Source organism: Salvia splendens, chromosome 3 (genome assembly GCF_004379255.2).
Source record: "Salvia splendens isolate huo1 chromosome 3, SspV2, whole genome shotgun sequence".
NCBI lineage: Eukaryota > Viridiplantae > Streptophyta > Magnoliopsida > Lamiales > Lamiaceae > Salvia > Salvia splendens.
This window is the reverse complement of record NC_056034.1, coordinates 131330-148994: the sequence shown is the minus strand read 5'-3', so window position 1 is coordinate 148994 and position 17665 is coordinate 131330. Positions and strand designations below refer to the sequence as shown.

Below are 17665 nucleotides of genomic sequence, written 5' to 3'. Positions count from 1 at the left end.
ATATTTTTTCCATAATTTCTAAGACATCCTTGTAAATTAAATATCACTACAACTACCTCTACAAAAATCTAATTTTCACCAAGCAAAACAGACAAAATCTTGATAGCAAACAGTAAAAATAAAGGCAAAAGCACAATCATATTTATATTTCTCCACTGTCACAGACTCACAGTCACTACCATTGATTACCTTGATTCACAAACTCCCTAAAAACTATACAAATAAAAAAAAAGAGTAAGAAATATTGCAATGTTTTGCTATAAAATGTCTCTGTGACTGTATTGCAACACAAGAAACCTGTATAGGAATAAGATGGAAGATGAAAATGAAGACGAGCTCTCCATCACACCGGTATGACATCTACCTTGGATGAGTCCTCGCACCTCAAGACGAGCCCATCGAAGCTTGAAGGGAAGATACAGTTACTCCACTGGCACCCCGTCGTGAAGGCTTCACCTGGAGGCACGATCATCAGCACGTTCTCGTTCCTCTGCACCACCCCCATCACACTCACCGTGCTTCCCTCCTTTATATACCTATTCAAAATCAACAGCATTTCATGTTGAAGCTACATGTTTAGATGTGTTTGAGATTTTGGTGAGTTTGAGAGTTTTACCCTTCTTTCAAACGCATTATGCGATCACTAACTGCAAGGTTTCTCTCTCCCAACCACTGGATCAGCTCCGTAGATGACTCTTTCTTCATAGGGTCGACTTCTATAGCTGTAGTTTCATCCACGTAGGGAGTGATTCGCGCCCCATACCCGGCTTTCACCAATGCCCTCAGCCCGGACTGGAAGTCGGAGATGTAAAAGTCCACAGCGTGCTTCTGCATTCACACAGCTATCAATAATAAGCTAGTTAAGCCATATGAGACGATTAGCCAGCAGCGAACCTCTGATGATCTGAGGCCCCATGTGAAACGACGCTGAGTGGGATTTGCTGCCTGGGAATCCCATCCCCTATACTCGTATAAAGTTGTGGAGGTGTACACGCATCTTGGAACCTTCTGGAAAGATGATTTCAATGGAACATTCCCACATGTGACCACCTTCGATATCAGCATTAAGTTAGATACTGTAATTAAACCTAATCAATGAATGGAGTCGTTAACAAAAAGTATACAGCCACGTACCCCAGAGACCTTGACGTATTGCCCGTTTTTAGCAGTTCTAAGTTCAGAATCTGGATATCTCTCTATGTATCTGATGACAGCTCTTCTCCCCCAACAGGAATTCCACACGAATAGGGCAACAACGATGCAGAACAAAATGATAACTACAATGAGGAGATCAGCGTTGTGAACTGCACCAAGAATGAAACCCCCGGCAATGACCCCCATAACAAAGAGCAGAATAACTGCCCATAAGATAGGTCGAGGGATATTCCTTTTGACCAAATACACGCCGTCTTGGCTGAGGTTTGTAACAGCCTGGTTGTTGCTTACTGACAAGCCATGTGCTTTCACTGATCCAGTGGAGTCGAGAGGTCCAGAGACCTTCCTCGGGGCGCCAGAGGAATTTAGTGGGCCAGACGTGATGGGTCCAGATGTAATGAGACCCGTCTTAGGAAGATTGGGGGGTAGAGGACCAGAGTGTTGCCGGTTTACTGGTGTGACTCCCCCGGATTGAGGGCCAGACGACTTTTTTATAGGCTCTCCGTGTTTGTTAAGAGGCCCGGAATTTGATTTTTTCATTGACGATGAACCTGCCACTCCACACGATGACACGGGGCCTGAGGTAGAATAGCTGGACCTGGCTGCAGGATTAGGGTGTATTGGTCCAGAATGTGAGGAAGATGCTGCAAACGATCCAGACCTCATGGAAGAACTGGTTATAGGTCCGGATTTTCTAGATTTGGAGCCGTCTACTGGAATGTCGAACATCTTGCCAAGTTCACCTGACTTCTTGATATCCCCACCAGTGTATGGCATGGCCACGGAGCTCATAGTTGGCATTTTTTCTTTCGGTTGCTCTGGACGGCCTGATACATAGAGGCCGTTTCTAAGCTGATGAGAAGGGAATCTAGACCCCATCGGATTTCCTTATGGAAGAAAGTTACAGCAGATGGAGTAGATGATGTGCGGTGATCCCAGCGATAGATAATTCAGACCTCTGAACAAAATGAATGAAATCCATTAGAGAGAGGTACAGTAACAAATAGAAACAAATCTTGCATATAACGCATTTCAAGTAACAACAAAGCAACGTGTGAATAGAAACACATGGCAGATTTATTATTTTTCATTAAAACGCCAAACGAACTACTCCTATTTACTTTCACTTAAATAGCAAGAGTACGTAAAGAAAAACCGTTGTGGAATAACAAGCTTTAATGAAATGCCATTAATGAAAGCAAACCACGTGTAGGTTAGCCGCAAAAAACATCCTTCTCCCTGTCAACTATTGTGAGACGCCACAGGCAATCAGGCATAGACATGTGTAAGGAATTTGAACGTGAAGAAGTTGCTGCATGCAGACAACATGATTTCTATAAATACATGTTTTTCATTTTATCTTTTATGAAATGCTAGTAAACCAAGTCAAGTTATACACTTTCCCCAACAAGATAAGCTATTCTAGATGACCAACAGACCAAGAAATGCAAGGAAGTGAAATACAAACGACAAACATAATAATTTGATAAAACAGAACGCTCGATGCAGCTAACATAGAAATATTTTATATATGCTCGACACATAGTGTAGCATATGCACGCAGCACCCTGTTAGATGATCAATAGTTTCTCTGTGAACATACTGGACACGCAGCATTCCAGTTTGCACGTGTTTTCAAGAGAGAGCTCGACAGATACACAGGCAAAGAGATCATGGAAACTATTATACTATGCTAAGAATGAGCATTTGACATTCCTTACAGCAAAATTTGAGAAAATATCTGAATACAAGACCCCTTAGGTAGCTTACGAAATAACTTAGCCATATCTTAAAACAATTTAGCCATGATTTTCCTAAATAAAAATCACGGATATTAGCAATATGACCAACAAATTTTCATCAGCTGCACATGTGATATTTTTAAGCGCACAGAAAAAAAAAACATTATTTTTCATATACCTCCATTCAGTTGTGATGACTATTCAAGAAAGGACAAAAACCTCAACTCAACTTGACAGAAAACAAGCAACAAAAGGCAGAGTTTTCAATTGTAATTTTGATAAAGATAAATCCAAACATGAGTAATTCATATACCTTACAATCCCCAAATCCTTGCCAGAAACCTAGTTACTTCTCTGCAAAAAAAAAAAAAAAAAAACTGATTATACATATTTTCTTTTCCTGATCAATGAAAGAAATGCAAGTAAAATGACTCCAACTCACAGAAAAATAAAGATTTCGTTTTTTTCCTCTTTTTGGTGCAATAAAGAAGAACTGACTGATTTTCTGGGATAAGCAACCCATTTCTATGCTGTTACTCAACCCACAACAGTATACGTTCACAGCTATTTGAGCAAATAAACAACAGGTGGATTGCAATTTTTTAAATTGAAAAAAGATTAACAGTATAAGAAAATGGTGATCGTTTTTAAGTGTGGTCAAGATTTTGATTTAAATGGAATGAGTAGAGTTAGAGTTTGAAATTGGCGTATGAATCTCTTTCTGGTAAAAGAAAAAAGAAAGAATCTATTGATACAAAATTCTTATTTCCAAATTATTCAACGAAATACTTGCAAAATAGTTATGAAAATGCAAACCCTGTCAAAATCAATTCTTTGACAAACAACACAGCATTAAAAACAAAAACATTAAAAAAAACCCAAAAAATCTTCTTTTTTCAGAAATGAATTTCAGTACCTGAAGTCTAGAGAAAAAGGAGATTGGGGAACAGAACAGAAGCAGTGGTTTATGATAGATAAAATACACACACTAAAGATGAAATTTTGGAAAGAGGGTCGTTGTTACTTGGGATTGTGGTGCGATCCCATCACCAACCCATGAAAATTATGCAACTTTCTCTCTCTAAACTGGTTTAAAATTGAGTCTTGAGACTTGGGAGGGTCGCAACGACTGGTGGGTTCGGTGTGTGGAGACCCTGTAACATCCCAAACACAGATTACAGAGAGAAAATATACTCCACTAAACAGTGAAAGAATAAAAGGTTTTTACGCTCTCTTATGATCGCATTAGTTATAGTGACAGCAACCATAAATTATACTCCAGTGGTTAATTTTTAGAGAGAGGGAGAGTCTGTCGGAGAGAGGAGAAAGCGAGAGAGAGATCTCACCTTCCACTGTCTCCCAGCAAACTCTGGTCTTGTCTCTCTTCAGTCCTTCACTGTGATTCTTGTTTTCTATAGCATATTTATTTGGTGATTATTTACAAAAAAAGTCCCCAAGAATATCCTTAATTCTATAGTTAGTACATAATCCTGTAGTAATACTACTATAGTACTATTAGTATTCTGGGAAGTGGAAATAGATCATAGTCATACTCCGGATTAAATTACTACTCCTAAAATATTACTCCATTATTTCAATCTCATTAATACATGTGTCAAAATTAGAAGGCCTGCATTGTAAAAGACTCGATAAATCTAAAGAGGACCAAGAGATGAAATTCAAACCTAGATCTATAATTTAAACACACATCTTGGAATTTGCAGGTTTGCCTCTTATATTATTTTGCAAGTCATCACCTAGAAAAAGAAATGCTCCAAATTGCTAGTAATTGTTGATCTTTTCTCCGCATAAAAGAAAATAGTATATCGTATTGTATATACAACACTTATTAACAATTTAATTAACTTCAATAACATTTAGCTTGCTACACAAAGATTGCAGGGGAAAAAATAAAACAAAAAACTCCATGGCGTGCCATTAATATTTCTAAATGGCCAACAAAATGAAAATATTGTGATCTAGAAAATGCACACATACTGTATTTTACATAATGTTCCATTAATTAACAATAAAGATAAAGTAATGTAAATAAACATGGAAATTTCAGATATACACAATGCGGTTGGCATCTGCTATTTTTTCATGCAAATTGCAATTTTTAAAGGCAACATGTAAACAATAATGTAAATGGTAAATAGTGAATTCAGTATTATGTGTTTTAGCCTCAACTGTGAATATGAAATTCACTTCTATAGTCTCATGCATCTGATATTTATTTAGATCGACTAATTTGATGACAATTACTCATATCTCCAATAAATTACTTCAATCCTTAATAGTACAAGAGATAATACGAAATAGTATTTCACCGACATTTTACTTGTAAGAAATTATGTTCACCTTGCATTAGACAACCTATGAACACATGGTTTTGTAGATAATGTGTGGAAGGCAATAGGAGTACTCAAATGCAACAATATGCTAAATCTGTTACTCTAAAAGTCATACTATATATACTTACGCTTGACTTTGAGATTATTTGTTGGTGAGTCTGATAAAATGCACAGTAGAAGACAATTTTATGACAATGATTCTATTTAATTTCTTCGCTTTAAAGGTTGTGAAGTACCCACTCATACCACCTGCCTTGTATGTATAGTATAATTTTACTTTAATTCCTTTGCATTTAAGCCTTCGAGTCTTATTTTTCACTTTTTCCCCTTGCAACTAATTTAGAGTTCACCCACAATAGTGATTGTGCTCAATAAAATAAAAACAAAATAAAAATGAGTACAGTTGCAGTGGCATTTTCCTCATATATTTTGAATTGCAGCATAATTGACATGAGTGGAATCAATACTCTTGACTCTATCTGCGATGACTTGAAATTTAACAATTCCAACTATGACTTTTGTATTTATGTCATCAATATATAGTTACTGATGTTTTCCTTTTTTAAGTAGGGAAATTGTGACTTTTGTATTTAAGTCATCATAATATTGTTACTTATGTTCCCTTTTTCTTCAAATAGGGATAAGTGGATAACGATGGAGATGTAGTAAAAAGACGTTCCAAACACCATAAAATATTGAATTTATTTTCTAGAACCATGTGTGCTAAAATACCGTTTTAAAAGTTTTGTTAGATGAATGGACAGTACGGTCGTACGATTAGCTCATCATACAGTGTGATCTCCTTCAGTTATAGTACAAACATTGCAAAATTGAGGTGGGGTGTGTGAAATGTGATTCAACATCTTGTTTGACCCAATTACAACGAAAGAGAGACGGACAGCTGCAAGTATATTTTAAGACACTATATCATTTTAAAACCGTTACAATGGACGGGTTCAATGCAAGTAGCAAAAAGAAACAAAGCTTATTGGAAATTAGAAACAACGCTCATGCCAAAAGAGTAAGCTCAACCCAAATTCACCAACATGATTCTCAGAACCAGAATTATTTGCACCAGTTAGCTGTGCTCACAAAGGTTCAAGTATAACTAGGAAAATACAACCAAGAAACTTCCCACGGGAAATAAAGCAGCGCCCACACATTTGGTTGATCTGCATCCACAGAGAGAAGACAGAAAAAACGAGTTAAAAACTAATGTGCAATCACAAAGAGAAAAATGGACATGACTGAGTCAACTGTTACTTCCTTTCTAGCCATATTGGCATGCAAAAATATTCAATGAAGTGTAGGATGCTTGTGAAATCATATTCAAAGGATATGAAATGAAAGGACGAGTATCATGAACAGCATGATCCCATTACTATGATTGTTATTTGATGATATCAAACCATGAAAAATTGTAATTGTAAAATGTATAAATCAGCTACAATTTTCAGGAGATCTTTTCCAGCATTGCTTTATCACCTATGCTGTTATTTCAATTATGCCTAAGTAGAACACAACACACATAGAATCACATGACCAGCAAAAACTTCCCTTGTGCTGTTCTACTCCAACAAAGGGAACAAACCAACATACCACCAAAGGAATCAGGGCATGTAAGTTTAATCAAGATCATAGGCAATCAAAAGAAATTAGTGTTTTTCTGTGTAAATCAGCTCCAAATTTCAACAACATATGCGTAACTGCTTTTGTCATCTAATCTAATCATTTCAATTCAATCTTTGAAGTACGGCACATACACAATCACATATATGACCTGCTGCGTGATCAATCAGTAGCTCAATTACATAGCAATGCAGCGATAAGGGTCAATTGAGAAAATCACACACAGTATTGTAACTCAACACAGCTATCAATTCGTAACAACCAGGGTCATAAATAAGAAATTAATCAAAATCAAATCTCAAGACAGTATATCACCACGAGAGGATAAAATCACAAATGAATCCATCAACGAAGAGCCAATTTCAATAAAATCACAATGAATACGATAAAAGCGAATCAAATACAGATGGAGCTAGGGTTAGGGCGAATACCGGGATCAGTGGTGGCCGGCGGCCTTTTGGTGCTCGAGGTGGCGGCGCTCCTCGGGGAGGGCGACGAGGTAGGATAGAGCCATTCCGCCGAAGCAGACGTGATACAGAGGCTGAATGGAATTGGTCTCGATGTATTTGTCGATATAATTGTCCACGGCACGATTGAAGGATTGCTTCATGTATCTCACGGAGAAATAAGGCTTGAGGTGCGCGGGCACTTCTTTCACCTTCAACCCCTTCATCTCGCTGTAGAATGCCCTCAAAGCCATATTCGTCGCCTTCTTGCGCTGCGCGATGTAGAGAGAGAGATATTTGGGGATGGATCTGAATGCTGGAATTGTGGCAGTGAAATCATAAATAATTGTGTGTCTATATATCTTATACAAATAGGGCTATTTTTGGCCCAATAATAGTTTATTGGACTCTCATATTTACTTGAAAATCCATATTACTACTATGTTTGCAATATAATCAAAAAAATTGTAATCTCATGTATAAATTCTTGTGGGTTGTGAAACATTAGGTTTGCCAGTGGGATTGAATGAGTGTAGTATTACTTACTTACTACGAAGCTTAATAAATATTTTTACATTACAAAGAATATATTTGTTCAATACAATGCATGACGTAAATTTATAATATATGCACTTTTACAATAATAGACCGAGCAACTTAGGAAACATCTCTAAATCATCAAACATTTTCTTATCAATGATCAACGTTGAGTCTATATATTTCCTTCGTCTCATGTTAATTGAGACGTTTTTTCACACAAAACTTAAAAAAATATATTTAGTGATTGAGACGTTTTTTCACACAAAACTTAAAAAAAGATATTTCCTTCGTCTCATGTTAATTGAGACGTTTTTTCACACAAAACTTAAAAAAAGATATTTAGTGATTTGAGAGATAATAAAATAGGATGATGCGTTATATTGTTAACTTTTTAACTTTGCTAACTCATTAATGCAGTGTATTAAAAATGTCAACACGATAATATTAAAATGTCAACAAAAATTATGTGTTTACATTTTCATGTCATCGTGTTGGATATTTTTAATACACTGCGTTGATGAGTTAACAAAGTTAGCAACTTTAAAAAGTTAGCAATTGATCACACCTCATAAAATATGAGTATAAAAGAGACTAAAGTAGATAATTGTATTTAGAATAAAGTAAGATAGATTAACTTGGGACAAAGCAAGTAGCTTTTACTTATTCGAAATTACCATGAAAAAATGGCTAACCCTTTTATTATAGCAAAATAAAATAGGTTACGTCCCACCAAAATTGATCCAAAAAAAAGGATAAATCCAGCCCAAAATGAAAAGAAGCCCGAGGCCCTAAAGTCATCTATGAAGCTCAGCCCTAAATTGCAAACTAACCCTCTCACTCTGTTAATATCACAGACCAATTCCCGCTGATTCCTCTATATAAACTGAACTACTCACTCTATCACCATGGCAGCTCTGAAACCCTAATCCGATAAATACCTCTGCACTCTCCTCCGCCAGGTCGGTAGCTGTCCACTGCCTCTTCACTCTTTACGGTGCAGGGATACTCCTTCTCCACATTCTATGTTCATTGCTGTAAATGTTTGCCTTGAATTTCGTTTTTTTTTTGTTTTTTGTTTGAATGAGCTGAAAATGGCAAATGATGAACTCTCAGAGTGGAATACACGATTGTATCGGGTATGATGACACTCCTTCTGAATAGGAAGATCTGATGCCTCTGTAACTCGTCTATTATGTGGTGTGTTTTTTTTGGCAGCATTTTGAAATTGGTCGTATTGTTTTTTCGTCGCCAGTTTTCATAAATCGTTTGTCGTTGATGTTCGTAATTGAACTGATGACGAGAGCCTGTGATGTTAACATGTATCTAACCTGAAATTCAATATTAGTGATGTTGATTTCATTTGACTAGGACGAACTGAGGCTTCAATGATAGAATTCGTGTTGTATCATCGTTCTTAGTTTCTTTGTTTCTTCTATTTATCTCAAATTAAAACTCACTTCTGCGTGGGGATTCAATGAATGATGAAAACAATATTTTTTCAGTTATCCCTGTCTGATTAAATTCTCATGCTGATTTCTTTGAATCTGACATGGAATATCCCACAAAATCGTTTTGATATATGAATCTTGATTACTTATACTTTGCTCATCCGTTCTCTTTTTATATTTTATTTTCTCTACTATTTTACCATTTACAACTAAAGTATCTTTTTCTTGATAGGTTTAGTATTTTGGTAGTGTTTTATACATGCGATCTCGTTGCATGTTGTTTCACCGTGTTGAGCTTCTTTGTTACTTGGGCCAGGTGATCCAGTTTTCAAAAACTAGAGCTTCTCTGTTACTTGTTCGTTGGGTTTCCCTAAATGATGAGAACGATATATTTACAGTTAACCCTATCTGATTAAATTCCTATGCTGATTTTAGTAATCTGACAGCCCCACGACGAAGTCTTTTGGCATCAAAATAATACTCCACTTGTCCACTTGTCCCATGTTAATTGCACTTGTTATTTTTTGACTCGTCACAAGCTCTTTACACTATTTATAGTTTAAGTTAGAATTAATGCATTTAATTAATATGTTAGTTTAAGTAGAGCTCATTTATTAAGCGAGTAATTATACTAAAAAACCAATCCTATATTGCTATGTTTTTATCTATTTATCCTTAAATCTTACTTGGATCTCCCCATGAAATCATTTGGCATCTAAATAATGTAATGTATATGTATAGTAGTTTGGTAAATGTATGTGTTAAAGTCATTCTCATAGTTATCTGGCTCTTATCAAGTTTTAAAATCTCAATGTATCAATATTTAAATAACTATAAAAATTAAGAAAAAATTTCATTTTATTTTATAAAAATTAATACATTACAAAACGAATTAAAAAAATATGCAAACTTAGTGATAGCCACACTTCTTCAATCATGTCGTTTATGAGTTGAGCATGATCTTGTTGGTTGCGTATTGAGGCTTGTCTAGATAGAACCTCATTGAAGCATGATGGTAATTCTCTAGTGGGGGGCTCGGTTGCCGTGCTGGACAAGCTAGATGTACCGTCATCATTGTTCCACTTGGTGATGCTCCCACTTTCATGCTCGACTATCATGTTGTGCATGATTATGACGTATACATGACATCAGCGATGACTTCCTTGAACCAAAGACGAGCCGGCCCTTTCACAATTGCCCACTGTGCTTGAAGCACACCAAATGCTCGCTCGACATCCTTCCGCGCCGACTTCTGCTTTTGCGCAAATAAAACCCTTTTCTCACCAATTAGGCAGCTGATCATACGCCTGTTAGCAGTGAACTCGATGGCCGGGCCGTTGCCATTGCATTGTTCGGTGAAGAGGGTGGATGAGTTGAGGACGTTAATGTAGTTGTTCGACCCGGCTACGCTGAAGTAAGAATGCCAGATCTAGAGCCGATAGTCAGCGACGGCTTTGAGGATCATCGTTGGGTGGCTGCCCTTGTATCTACTAGTGAATTGGTCTCTCCACGTCGTCGGACAATTCTTCCACTGCCAGTGCATACAGTCGATGCTTCCTAGCATCCCAGGAAAGCCGTGCGCCGTCTCGTGCATCTTCATCAGGCCCTGACAATCAGTGGCAGGCGACTTGTGCAAATATGTGTCGCCGTAGGCCTCCACAACTCCCCTATAAAATCTCCCCAGGCACTCCCGGCTTGTTGTATCCCCGACGTGGAGGTACTCGTCGAAGATGTTCGTCGTGGTGCCGTAGGTCAACTGACGGATTGCAGCCGTGCACTTTTGCAACGGTGTAAGGCCGGGTCTGCCAATGGTGTCTCCCGATACGTCATGTATTCATCACGTGACGACAACATCCGAACAATGCTGAAAAAAAGGTAATGCGACATTCTAAACCGGCGGCGGAAAATAGTCGGTCCCCACCGTGGTTGATCGACAAAATAGTCTGCAACCAGACGTTGGTGAGCTGCCGCGTGGTCACGTCGGACAGACATCGAATAGGCCTATGGATCTGCTTCGCCGCCGCCGCCTCGCGCTGCATTTCGACTAAGCTTTCCGCCATGGCCTCTTCAACGGCTGCATCTAAGGCTTTCGAGGTCGAACTACCCGACTCTGAGGAACTAGAACTAGTGGTGTCGTCGTCGTGGTTCATTTTGGTATGCGAGAGAAGTAGAAATGTGAGAGATGAGCGAAATGAGGGAGGCGAGATGTTCGTATGAACAAGTGAATGAGAAACGATGTTTAAATAGACAAAATTCAGAAAAAAAAATAAAAAACGCGTGCCATCGTCCGCGCTCATCGTCTGCCTAGCCCACAATGGGATGCCCGATGGCGCGGACGATAGGCCATCGTTTACGCTTCTTCCGCGAACGATGCATCGGGCGTGGACGTAGGGCGCGGATGATGGCTGGCACCCACAATGGATGCATCGTCCGCGCCCGAGGACGATGGCCGCCATTGGTTGCCCCATTGTGGGTGCCCTTAGTCAGATGTTTGTTCGTTTGGTTGGCTTGCTCGAGGGTTGAAAAGAAATGTCATGAAGGGGATGTATTCTGTTTATTATTGCTAGCCTTCTGTATATATTTCGCTGTGTCAAATATTCCCTGATTTTGGACATATTATATTCTCTACGGAATCGTTCAGCTATGGCATCTTCATTGTCTATTTCACTTTCCTTTCATGTATCTTTGGATTTTTATTTGAATTTTTCTGTTTAACTATCTGTGTACAATGATAAACATACAAGTATGTCTTTTGAAAATATAATTTCTATGTACAATGATAAACATACAAGTATGTCTTCTGAAATATTAATCGTCACATACTGCTTAAACTGAAGTGTCCAATTATCACATCTTTCTCCTACATTTTCAGTATGGAAATTAAACATTTGAGGAGAATTTTTCGTCATATGGTAACTTAACAAGGCACAACAAATTACTCGTTGCCGCGCTCCAATGGTTGCCTCATGACACACGGCTGTACAACTGACTCTTTCACGTTGTGAGTAAAATGAGTAAAATCTCAATGTGGAAGGAAAACCAGCATTTTTTTCTCCTACACATATAAAGAGTCATGAACATTAGTGCTAGGTGAGTTAGATAACCCAGGTAAATTGGAACTTACCTCAGTAGAGGCCTAGCATTCTTAGCTCAGTGATATGACTAGGATCAAGTTCTGACACATGCTTGTTAGTTTCTCTGTCTTCCACCACATACTCCTGAAATGGGAAAAACAAAGCAAACTGATTCACAAATCGAGATTTCAAAAGCTCAAGTTAATAAGATCACAAAAAAGGGAAAAAAAACCTTTGTCAACTCTTGCTTGGCAAGAACGTGGTAGTGTCGTTCATTGATCCTCTGACCGCATATTATTGCAATGAAGAAGCCATAGAGCAAACCCACCAGCACAATAGCAAGAACTGCAAGGCCATCAATTTGGATAAACTTTAACACATACAAAATCCACTTTCTGGTCTCATCTTATCAATAAGTAGTAATTGAATCAAAGTCAATATGCATCATGATGATTGGTGGCGAAAACTTGCTGATGACTTATTTCATTCTCCAGATTATATTAGCATCGTGCATCCATCCAGTTTTTGGTATCTGCCTTACAGCATCATTAATCATATAATGGCAATGACATACGACTAGGTAGATACTTTTGATCAAAAGATATTCTAGAATAGCTACTTTCAAATCTTTCCACAGTAAAGAAGCTCTCACTTAACTGTACTCAATATCTGGTTATTCTTTTGTGCCACTATATAGTCCTGATCTAACACTGAAAATGCTTACAACATGAAATGTACAAAAGTATATAAGCATGATACATCATCTAAAATTAGTTTTCTTAATAAGAATTCACTCCAATGTGACTCGATAAATTCTGAACATAAAAATGTGAATAATCTCAGTTGATATCCAACAATCCTTTAAAAATGCACATAATAGTGTAGAAAAAGGAAACAGTTACCGGCCATAGTATAAAATCCATACGGATGTTCTTCATAACCAAACATCTCCCGCAGTTCTTCTCCATAAAATTTGTACAACAGCACACCTAGAAATGCAACAACCTAAGGAGAGTTTTAGTATAGAATTATTAGTAGGGGATACAGTTGAATAGCAAACGTACAAAGAGTAATAACTCAACAGTTCTAAACTATAAAACTGAAATTATATATAGATCTGGAAAAATGGTTGCCAATCATACAGCCGGCACCATCATTCCTAGTTCACAGATCATATCCTTTGATAACATGATGTCCTATACATTAAGCCATGATAATCTAAAGAGACCAGAATATTACAACTTGAAACAGCAAAAGAGGATGCAGGTGATTTTAATTTGTCCTATACATTCCTAGTTAGACTTTGAACAATGTCATAGTAAACGTTTTGCAGGAAAGAAGAATGTTATTACCAGCTGAACAATAACGAAAATGACCGCATGATCCCTTGCAACCAGAAATTGAAATTTCAATCTCAACCACCAACGATCAGGAGGGACATTCGCCCGCAATATGAACTTTGCCCTGCATTCTGTACAGTGAGCAAAAGCAAAGCCTTCCTGAATTGTGAAAGGCACAAACTTACTTTAATTTTTTTTCTAAAGAAAGAACAAAGGGGAAAAAAGTTTTTAGCAATCGACATAATGTCGACTGAGTATCAACAAATAGATGTATACCTTTGTTGACCTCCAATTATCAAGACAAGATCTGTGGACATACTTTTGGGTGCCTTTGCAATGGCAGGGTGCTATTAAATCTTCACCTGCATATATTGATGAAAAGGATCAATAAAATAAGAAAAAGAAACACAATATTATGACAATAACAACTCGAATAAAGTATAGGAGTATTTGGAGGATCATTCGGGTCACAAAATGCAAACTAGTCTTCCCAAGAAAAGGAATCTAGGTTATCAATATCGATATACTACGAGTGCAGATAACCAATAAAGACCTTCAGCGTCGAGACAAATGCGGCATTGTGGTTGTTCTGTGCAAACTAGAGAAATACTCTCATCAATATCGGGAACAGATGGATGTGCAGCTCCAGAAGATTCCACACCCACAGTTATTTCAATTGAGGATGGAGATTCTTCTGATCTTTCTGCTATACTTGGCCAGGATAAAATGGGCTCTGTTTCTGATGAATCCTCAGCCTGAATATCATGCTTTACTAATTGCATTGCTGGTCCTTTGGCAGAAATTTAAATAAAAAAAATCATGACAAATACAGATATTGCTGTTGATGTATCAATGCAATGCTTTCTCCTTCCTGCATGGTGTGATAGCACAGAGGTAAAAACAGCCAAAAGAGTCCTAAAGCTTACAGTACACCAGTTAATACTATAAACTGGAGATTCACAGCTGAAATCATATTCAACCCTTACGTACTATCATATTTCGCTGCACCATGCCACTTGATACTAAACTGCAATCTTCAGTCTTATTCAAAGATAACGTATTATTTGCATAGTAACATAATATAGCAACAAGTAAAACTCATATATTACCATTGTCCCTCACATCATTCAACTGTAAATGTGTTGTTGATTCTGGACATCTGGTTGTATCAGTCATTCAACTGTAAATGCTTAAATGGGAGAGTGAGATGAAGAAAATTCCAGAGCTATATCCAATGGGAGAAAGCTAGCTTCCCCACAAGCCACATCACATCTAAAACACTACAATTCCAATCGCTAGAAGCAAACAAAAGGGCAGTCAACGACCTATTGAAATTTATTTCCCCTTTGTTTTCAGGATATGATCAGGTGAGGTCATTACATTCTAGGCATTGACTTTACACAACACTTGGTAACACTAAAAACAGGAACATAGATAATGATCCCCTAATTTTGATAGTAATACAACAACAAAAAAAATCATGAAAAGACTATCAGCACGTAATCTGGCATAAAATTCATTGCCAATATTCATAAATTGGATGCAATCAAGATGAATAATGGATCAGAAATTGTAATGCCACTATATGGAACAAAACGATTGGTTTAGTGACCTGATTGATGAGCAGTGGATGCAATTTCAGACGACCATCGGTCCGCAGGAAAATCAGTCGAGTGATTTCAATATAAGGATGGAGAAACAATAACAGTAATTAGGGTTTTGGAATGTAGAGAAGAAGACGTAGCTGAATAAACGATAGCGTCGAGAGGTGTGTGGGATTGGGAAAGAAAATTCGACCGTCACCTTACCAGACAGGACGGCGGGGGAAATTACGATATTGCCGACGTTGGCATCATTATTAATTTTAGATTTTTTAAATCATTGTTACTATGAGTACTTTATTTTATTAGTTTTTCAATCTTATTTACTTTAGTATAATTGTAAACTTCATTCTTTAGCGCATTAGCAATACGCCCGTCCCGGCGGAATTCCGACCAGCGTGCCGCAAGTCCGCCATTGTGCAAGGGAGGTACGGATACGGACATCCGCTACGGACACAGGAGTTCAGCGGCGTTCCGCAGATATCCGTCGCGACGTCCGTGCGGACGTCCGCCATTGCGTTGACTCCCACGGGCGTCCGCGCCGACGTCCCGATTATTGCATTAATTTCTTTTTTAATAATTCTATAAAGTGGTTTCATTTTCCCCGTATTTATGTCGAAATTTTAATTCCATAAATTGTTTAATTTGTGAATTTTTATTGTGGGAAGTCCGTCGGGATATCAATGGGGATGTCCGTCACTGTGCAATGTGATGTCCTTATGACGTGGCAGATGGTGTTTTTGGGATGTCCGCGGAGATATCCGCCGGGACATCCGCACCACTGCTAATGCTCTTCGTATATAACTAATATAAAAATAAAAGAACGTAAATTTAAAATATTTATATTTGCAATAATTATCATTAAAAATTTAAAATCACGAAGGTGCATTGACTTTTGATGTACTAGTATCTCATAACGTGTGAATTTTAATGGATCCCACTTAAAATGGCATATTCAACACATCATTCCTACTTTATTACTCCCTCCGTTCACAAATAAATGTTTCGTGTTATTATTTTCATTCATCCATCAATACAGTCTCATTTTTCTTTTACTTACTATTTTCACATTCCATTAATTTTATCCTCTCACAATTTATTACTCCATCTGTCCCACAAAAATAAGGACATTTTTCCTTTTCAGTCCGTTCCACAAAATTATCTCATTTTCATTTATGAAAAGTTCCCCCAAACTTATTACTCATTTATATCAATTTATTTACAACTTATACCACTAAGATCCACCATTAATAATATGAGTCTCAATATCCACTAACAATATTTTAATCACCCTTCTCCATCTTGCTTACTTTACCAATTACTCCCTACATCCACTATTAGGAGTTTCATTGACTTTTCTGCTCTCGTTTTATAAAAATAATAGTAATAAATAGTTAAAGTGGAGAAATGGTAAAGTAGGAGAGAGAATAATGTATAGAAAACTCTTGGGAAAAGGTGGTATGTCTGTCTGTGACGCTATGGTAAAAACAGTACTCCCTCTGTCCCACAAGAATATGTACTATTTCTTTTTTAGTCCGTTCCACAAGAATATGCCCTTTTTAATTTTGAAAACTCTTTTATCTCTAATGTGAGACCATTCTCTACTAGTAATACTTTAATTACTTTTTTTCTCTGTCTCTCTCTTACTTTACCAATTTTGTATTAAAACTCGTACCGAACTCAAAGTACATATTCTTTTGGGACGGAGAGAGTATATATTTTGATTGAAGGCTTCAGTCTTGTGATATTTTCCCATTTTCTTATTACAGGCTAATGGTGTTCTAACATATGTGGTGATGCTGGTTACATATCTTGGCCTCTGGTGGTAAGGATCATTCAAGAGTTTTCTCACATATGGCATGCTTTATTTCTTCAAACATTTTTTTTCTATCTTTTTTTTTTCTGATGTATCATAATTGTTCATTTCTGCCTTCTCATCGAAACTCGTGAGCATAGTGAGCTTAGTTGCTTAGTGCTTGCTCGAAATCTCTCAAGCATCGTTTCTTGATTTATATTCCACAAGTGGCTAGATGTAGTCAACGTTTTAAGCCAAGATGGTTTTTATCTTGTAAGTTCCCTAACCTTCTAGTGCAGAGTTTATGGATATCTTTGTAATTTTTTGCATGTTCGGAATTTTCAACCCTACAATAGTTTATGATCATTTGGGAGAGATATTTTCTGCATTAATTTTCGGGAGCTTCGTCTTTTGCATTTTCTTGTTCATCGAAGTAAGTATTCATGGCTATATGTAGGTGCCTCTAATTGTCCATTTGTTCTCAGTTGACATGTTTTTTTCTCTGTTTTTCCCAAAAGCCATGTTGCGCTATCTTCAACAT

The 17665-nt window shown here is 37.3% G+C and overlaps 2 protein-coding genes, 1 long non-coding RNA gene and 2 other non-coding genes across 15 annotated transcripts; 2 read left to right on the top strand and 3 right to left on the bottom strand.

Moving 5' to 3' along the window:
- Nucleotides 1-119: 119 nt before the first annotated feature.
- Nucleotides 120-4311, bottom strand: LOC121794106 (uncharacterized membrane protein At1g16860-like). 7 transcript variants are annotated; one of them, XM_042192128.1, is made up of 8 exons: nucleotides 4126-4277; nucleotides 3814-4051; nucleotides 3211-3251; nucleotides 2360-2467; nucleotides 1135-2113; nucleotides 895-1050; nucleotides 617-828; nucleotides 120-536 (listed from the first exon to the last, which is right to left on the bottom strand). In XM_042192128.1, the coding sequence occupies exons 5-8, from the start codon at nucleotides 2032-2034 to the stop codon at nucleotides 344-346; spliced, it is 1461 nt and encodes a 486-aa protein (XP_042048062.1). In that variant the 5' UTR covers nucleotides 2035-2113; nucleotides 2360-2467; nucleotides 3211-3251; nucleotides 3814-4051; nucleotides 4126-4277; the 3' UTR covers nucleotides 120-343. The 7 variants fall into 7 exon arrangements, with proteins under 7 accessions (XP_042048062.1, XP_042048059.1, XP_042048058.1 ...); XM_042192125.1 differs by having other exon boundaries at nucleotides 3922-4051; XM_042192124.1 differs by lacking the exon at nucleotides 2360-2467 and having other exon boundaries at nucleotides 3922-4051; nucleotides 4244-4311.
- Nucleotides 4312-6153: 1842 nt separating this feature from the next.
- Nucleotides 6154-7656, bottom strand: LOC121794111. Its single transcript, XR_006049236.1, has 2 exons — nucleotides 7312-7656; nucleotides 6154-6423 (listed from the first exon to the last, which is right to left on the bottom strand). It is a non-coding gene; the product is annotated as an uncharacterized LOC121794111 (long non-coding RNA).
- A 1512-nt stretch (nucleotides 7657-9168) lies between these two features.
- Nucleotides 9169-9247, top strand: LOC121797495. The gene has a single exon (XR_006049860.1). It is a non-coding gene; the product is annotated as a small nucleolar RNA snoR20a (small nucleolar RNA).
- Nucleotides 9248-9336: 89 nt separating this feature from the next.
- On the top strand, nucleotides 9337-9421 carry LOC121797565. Its single transcript, XR_006049924.1, has one exon. It is a non-coding gene; the product is annotated as a small nucleolar RNA R38 (small nucleolar RNA).
- A 2643-nt stretch (nucleotides 9422-12064) lies between these two features.
- LOC121794105 (E3 ubiquitin-protein ligase MARCHF8-like) lies at nucleotides 12065-15590 on the bottom strand. 5 transcript variants are annotated; one of them, XM_042192118.1, is made up of 9 exons: nucleotides 15537-15555; nucleotides 14838-15340; nucleotides 14282-14518; nucleotides 14005-14090; nucleotides 13741-13887; nucleotides 13291-13393; nucleotides 12621-12733; nucleotides 12439-12532; nucleotides 12065-12369 (listed from the first exon to the last, which is right to left on the bottom strand). In XM_042192118.1, the coding sequence occupies exons 2-8, from the start codon at nucleotides 14902-14904 to the stop codon at nucleotides 12440-12442; spliced, it is 846 nt and encodes a 281-aa protein (XP_042048052.1). In that variant the 5' UTR covers nucleotides 14905-15340; nucleotides 15537-15555; the 3' UTR covers nucleotides 12065-12369; nucleotide 12439. The 5 variants fall into 5 exon arrangements, with proteins under 5 accessions (XP_042048052.1, XP_042048051.1, XP_042048053.1 ...); XM_042192117.1 differs by having other exon boundaries at nucleotides 14838-15590; XM_042192119.1 differs by having other exon boundaries at nucleotides 14282-14599; nucleotides 14838-15588.
- Nucleotides 15591-17665: the final 2075 nt, after the last annotated feature.

Coding starts and splice junctions, on each gene's coding strand:
- LOC121794106 (XM_042192124.1), bottom strand. CDS start 2,034: ATGGGGTCTAGATTCCCTTCTCATCAGCTTAGAAACGGCCTCTATGTA. Junction 829..894: donor GGGGCCTCAGATCATCAGAG/GTTCGCTGCTGG, acceptor GTGTGAATGCAG/AAGCACGCTGTGGACTTTTA. Junction 537..616: donor ATAATGCGTTTGAAAGAAGG/GTAAAACTCTCA, acceptor GATTTTGAATAG/GTATATAAAGGAGGGAAGCA.
- LOC121794105 (XM_042192117.1), bottom strand. CDS start 14,904: ATGACTGATACAACCAGATGTCCAGAATCAACAACACATTTACAGTTG. Junction 14,091..14,281: donor CATTTGTCTCGACGCTGAAG/GTCTTTATTGGT, acceptor CAATATATGCAG/GTGAAGATTTAATAGCACCC. Junction 13,394..13,740: donor TTTTCGTTATTGTTCAGCTG/GTAATAACATTC, acceptor AACTCTCCTTAG/GTTGTTGCATTTCTAGGTGT.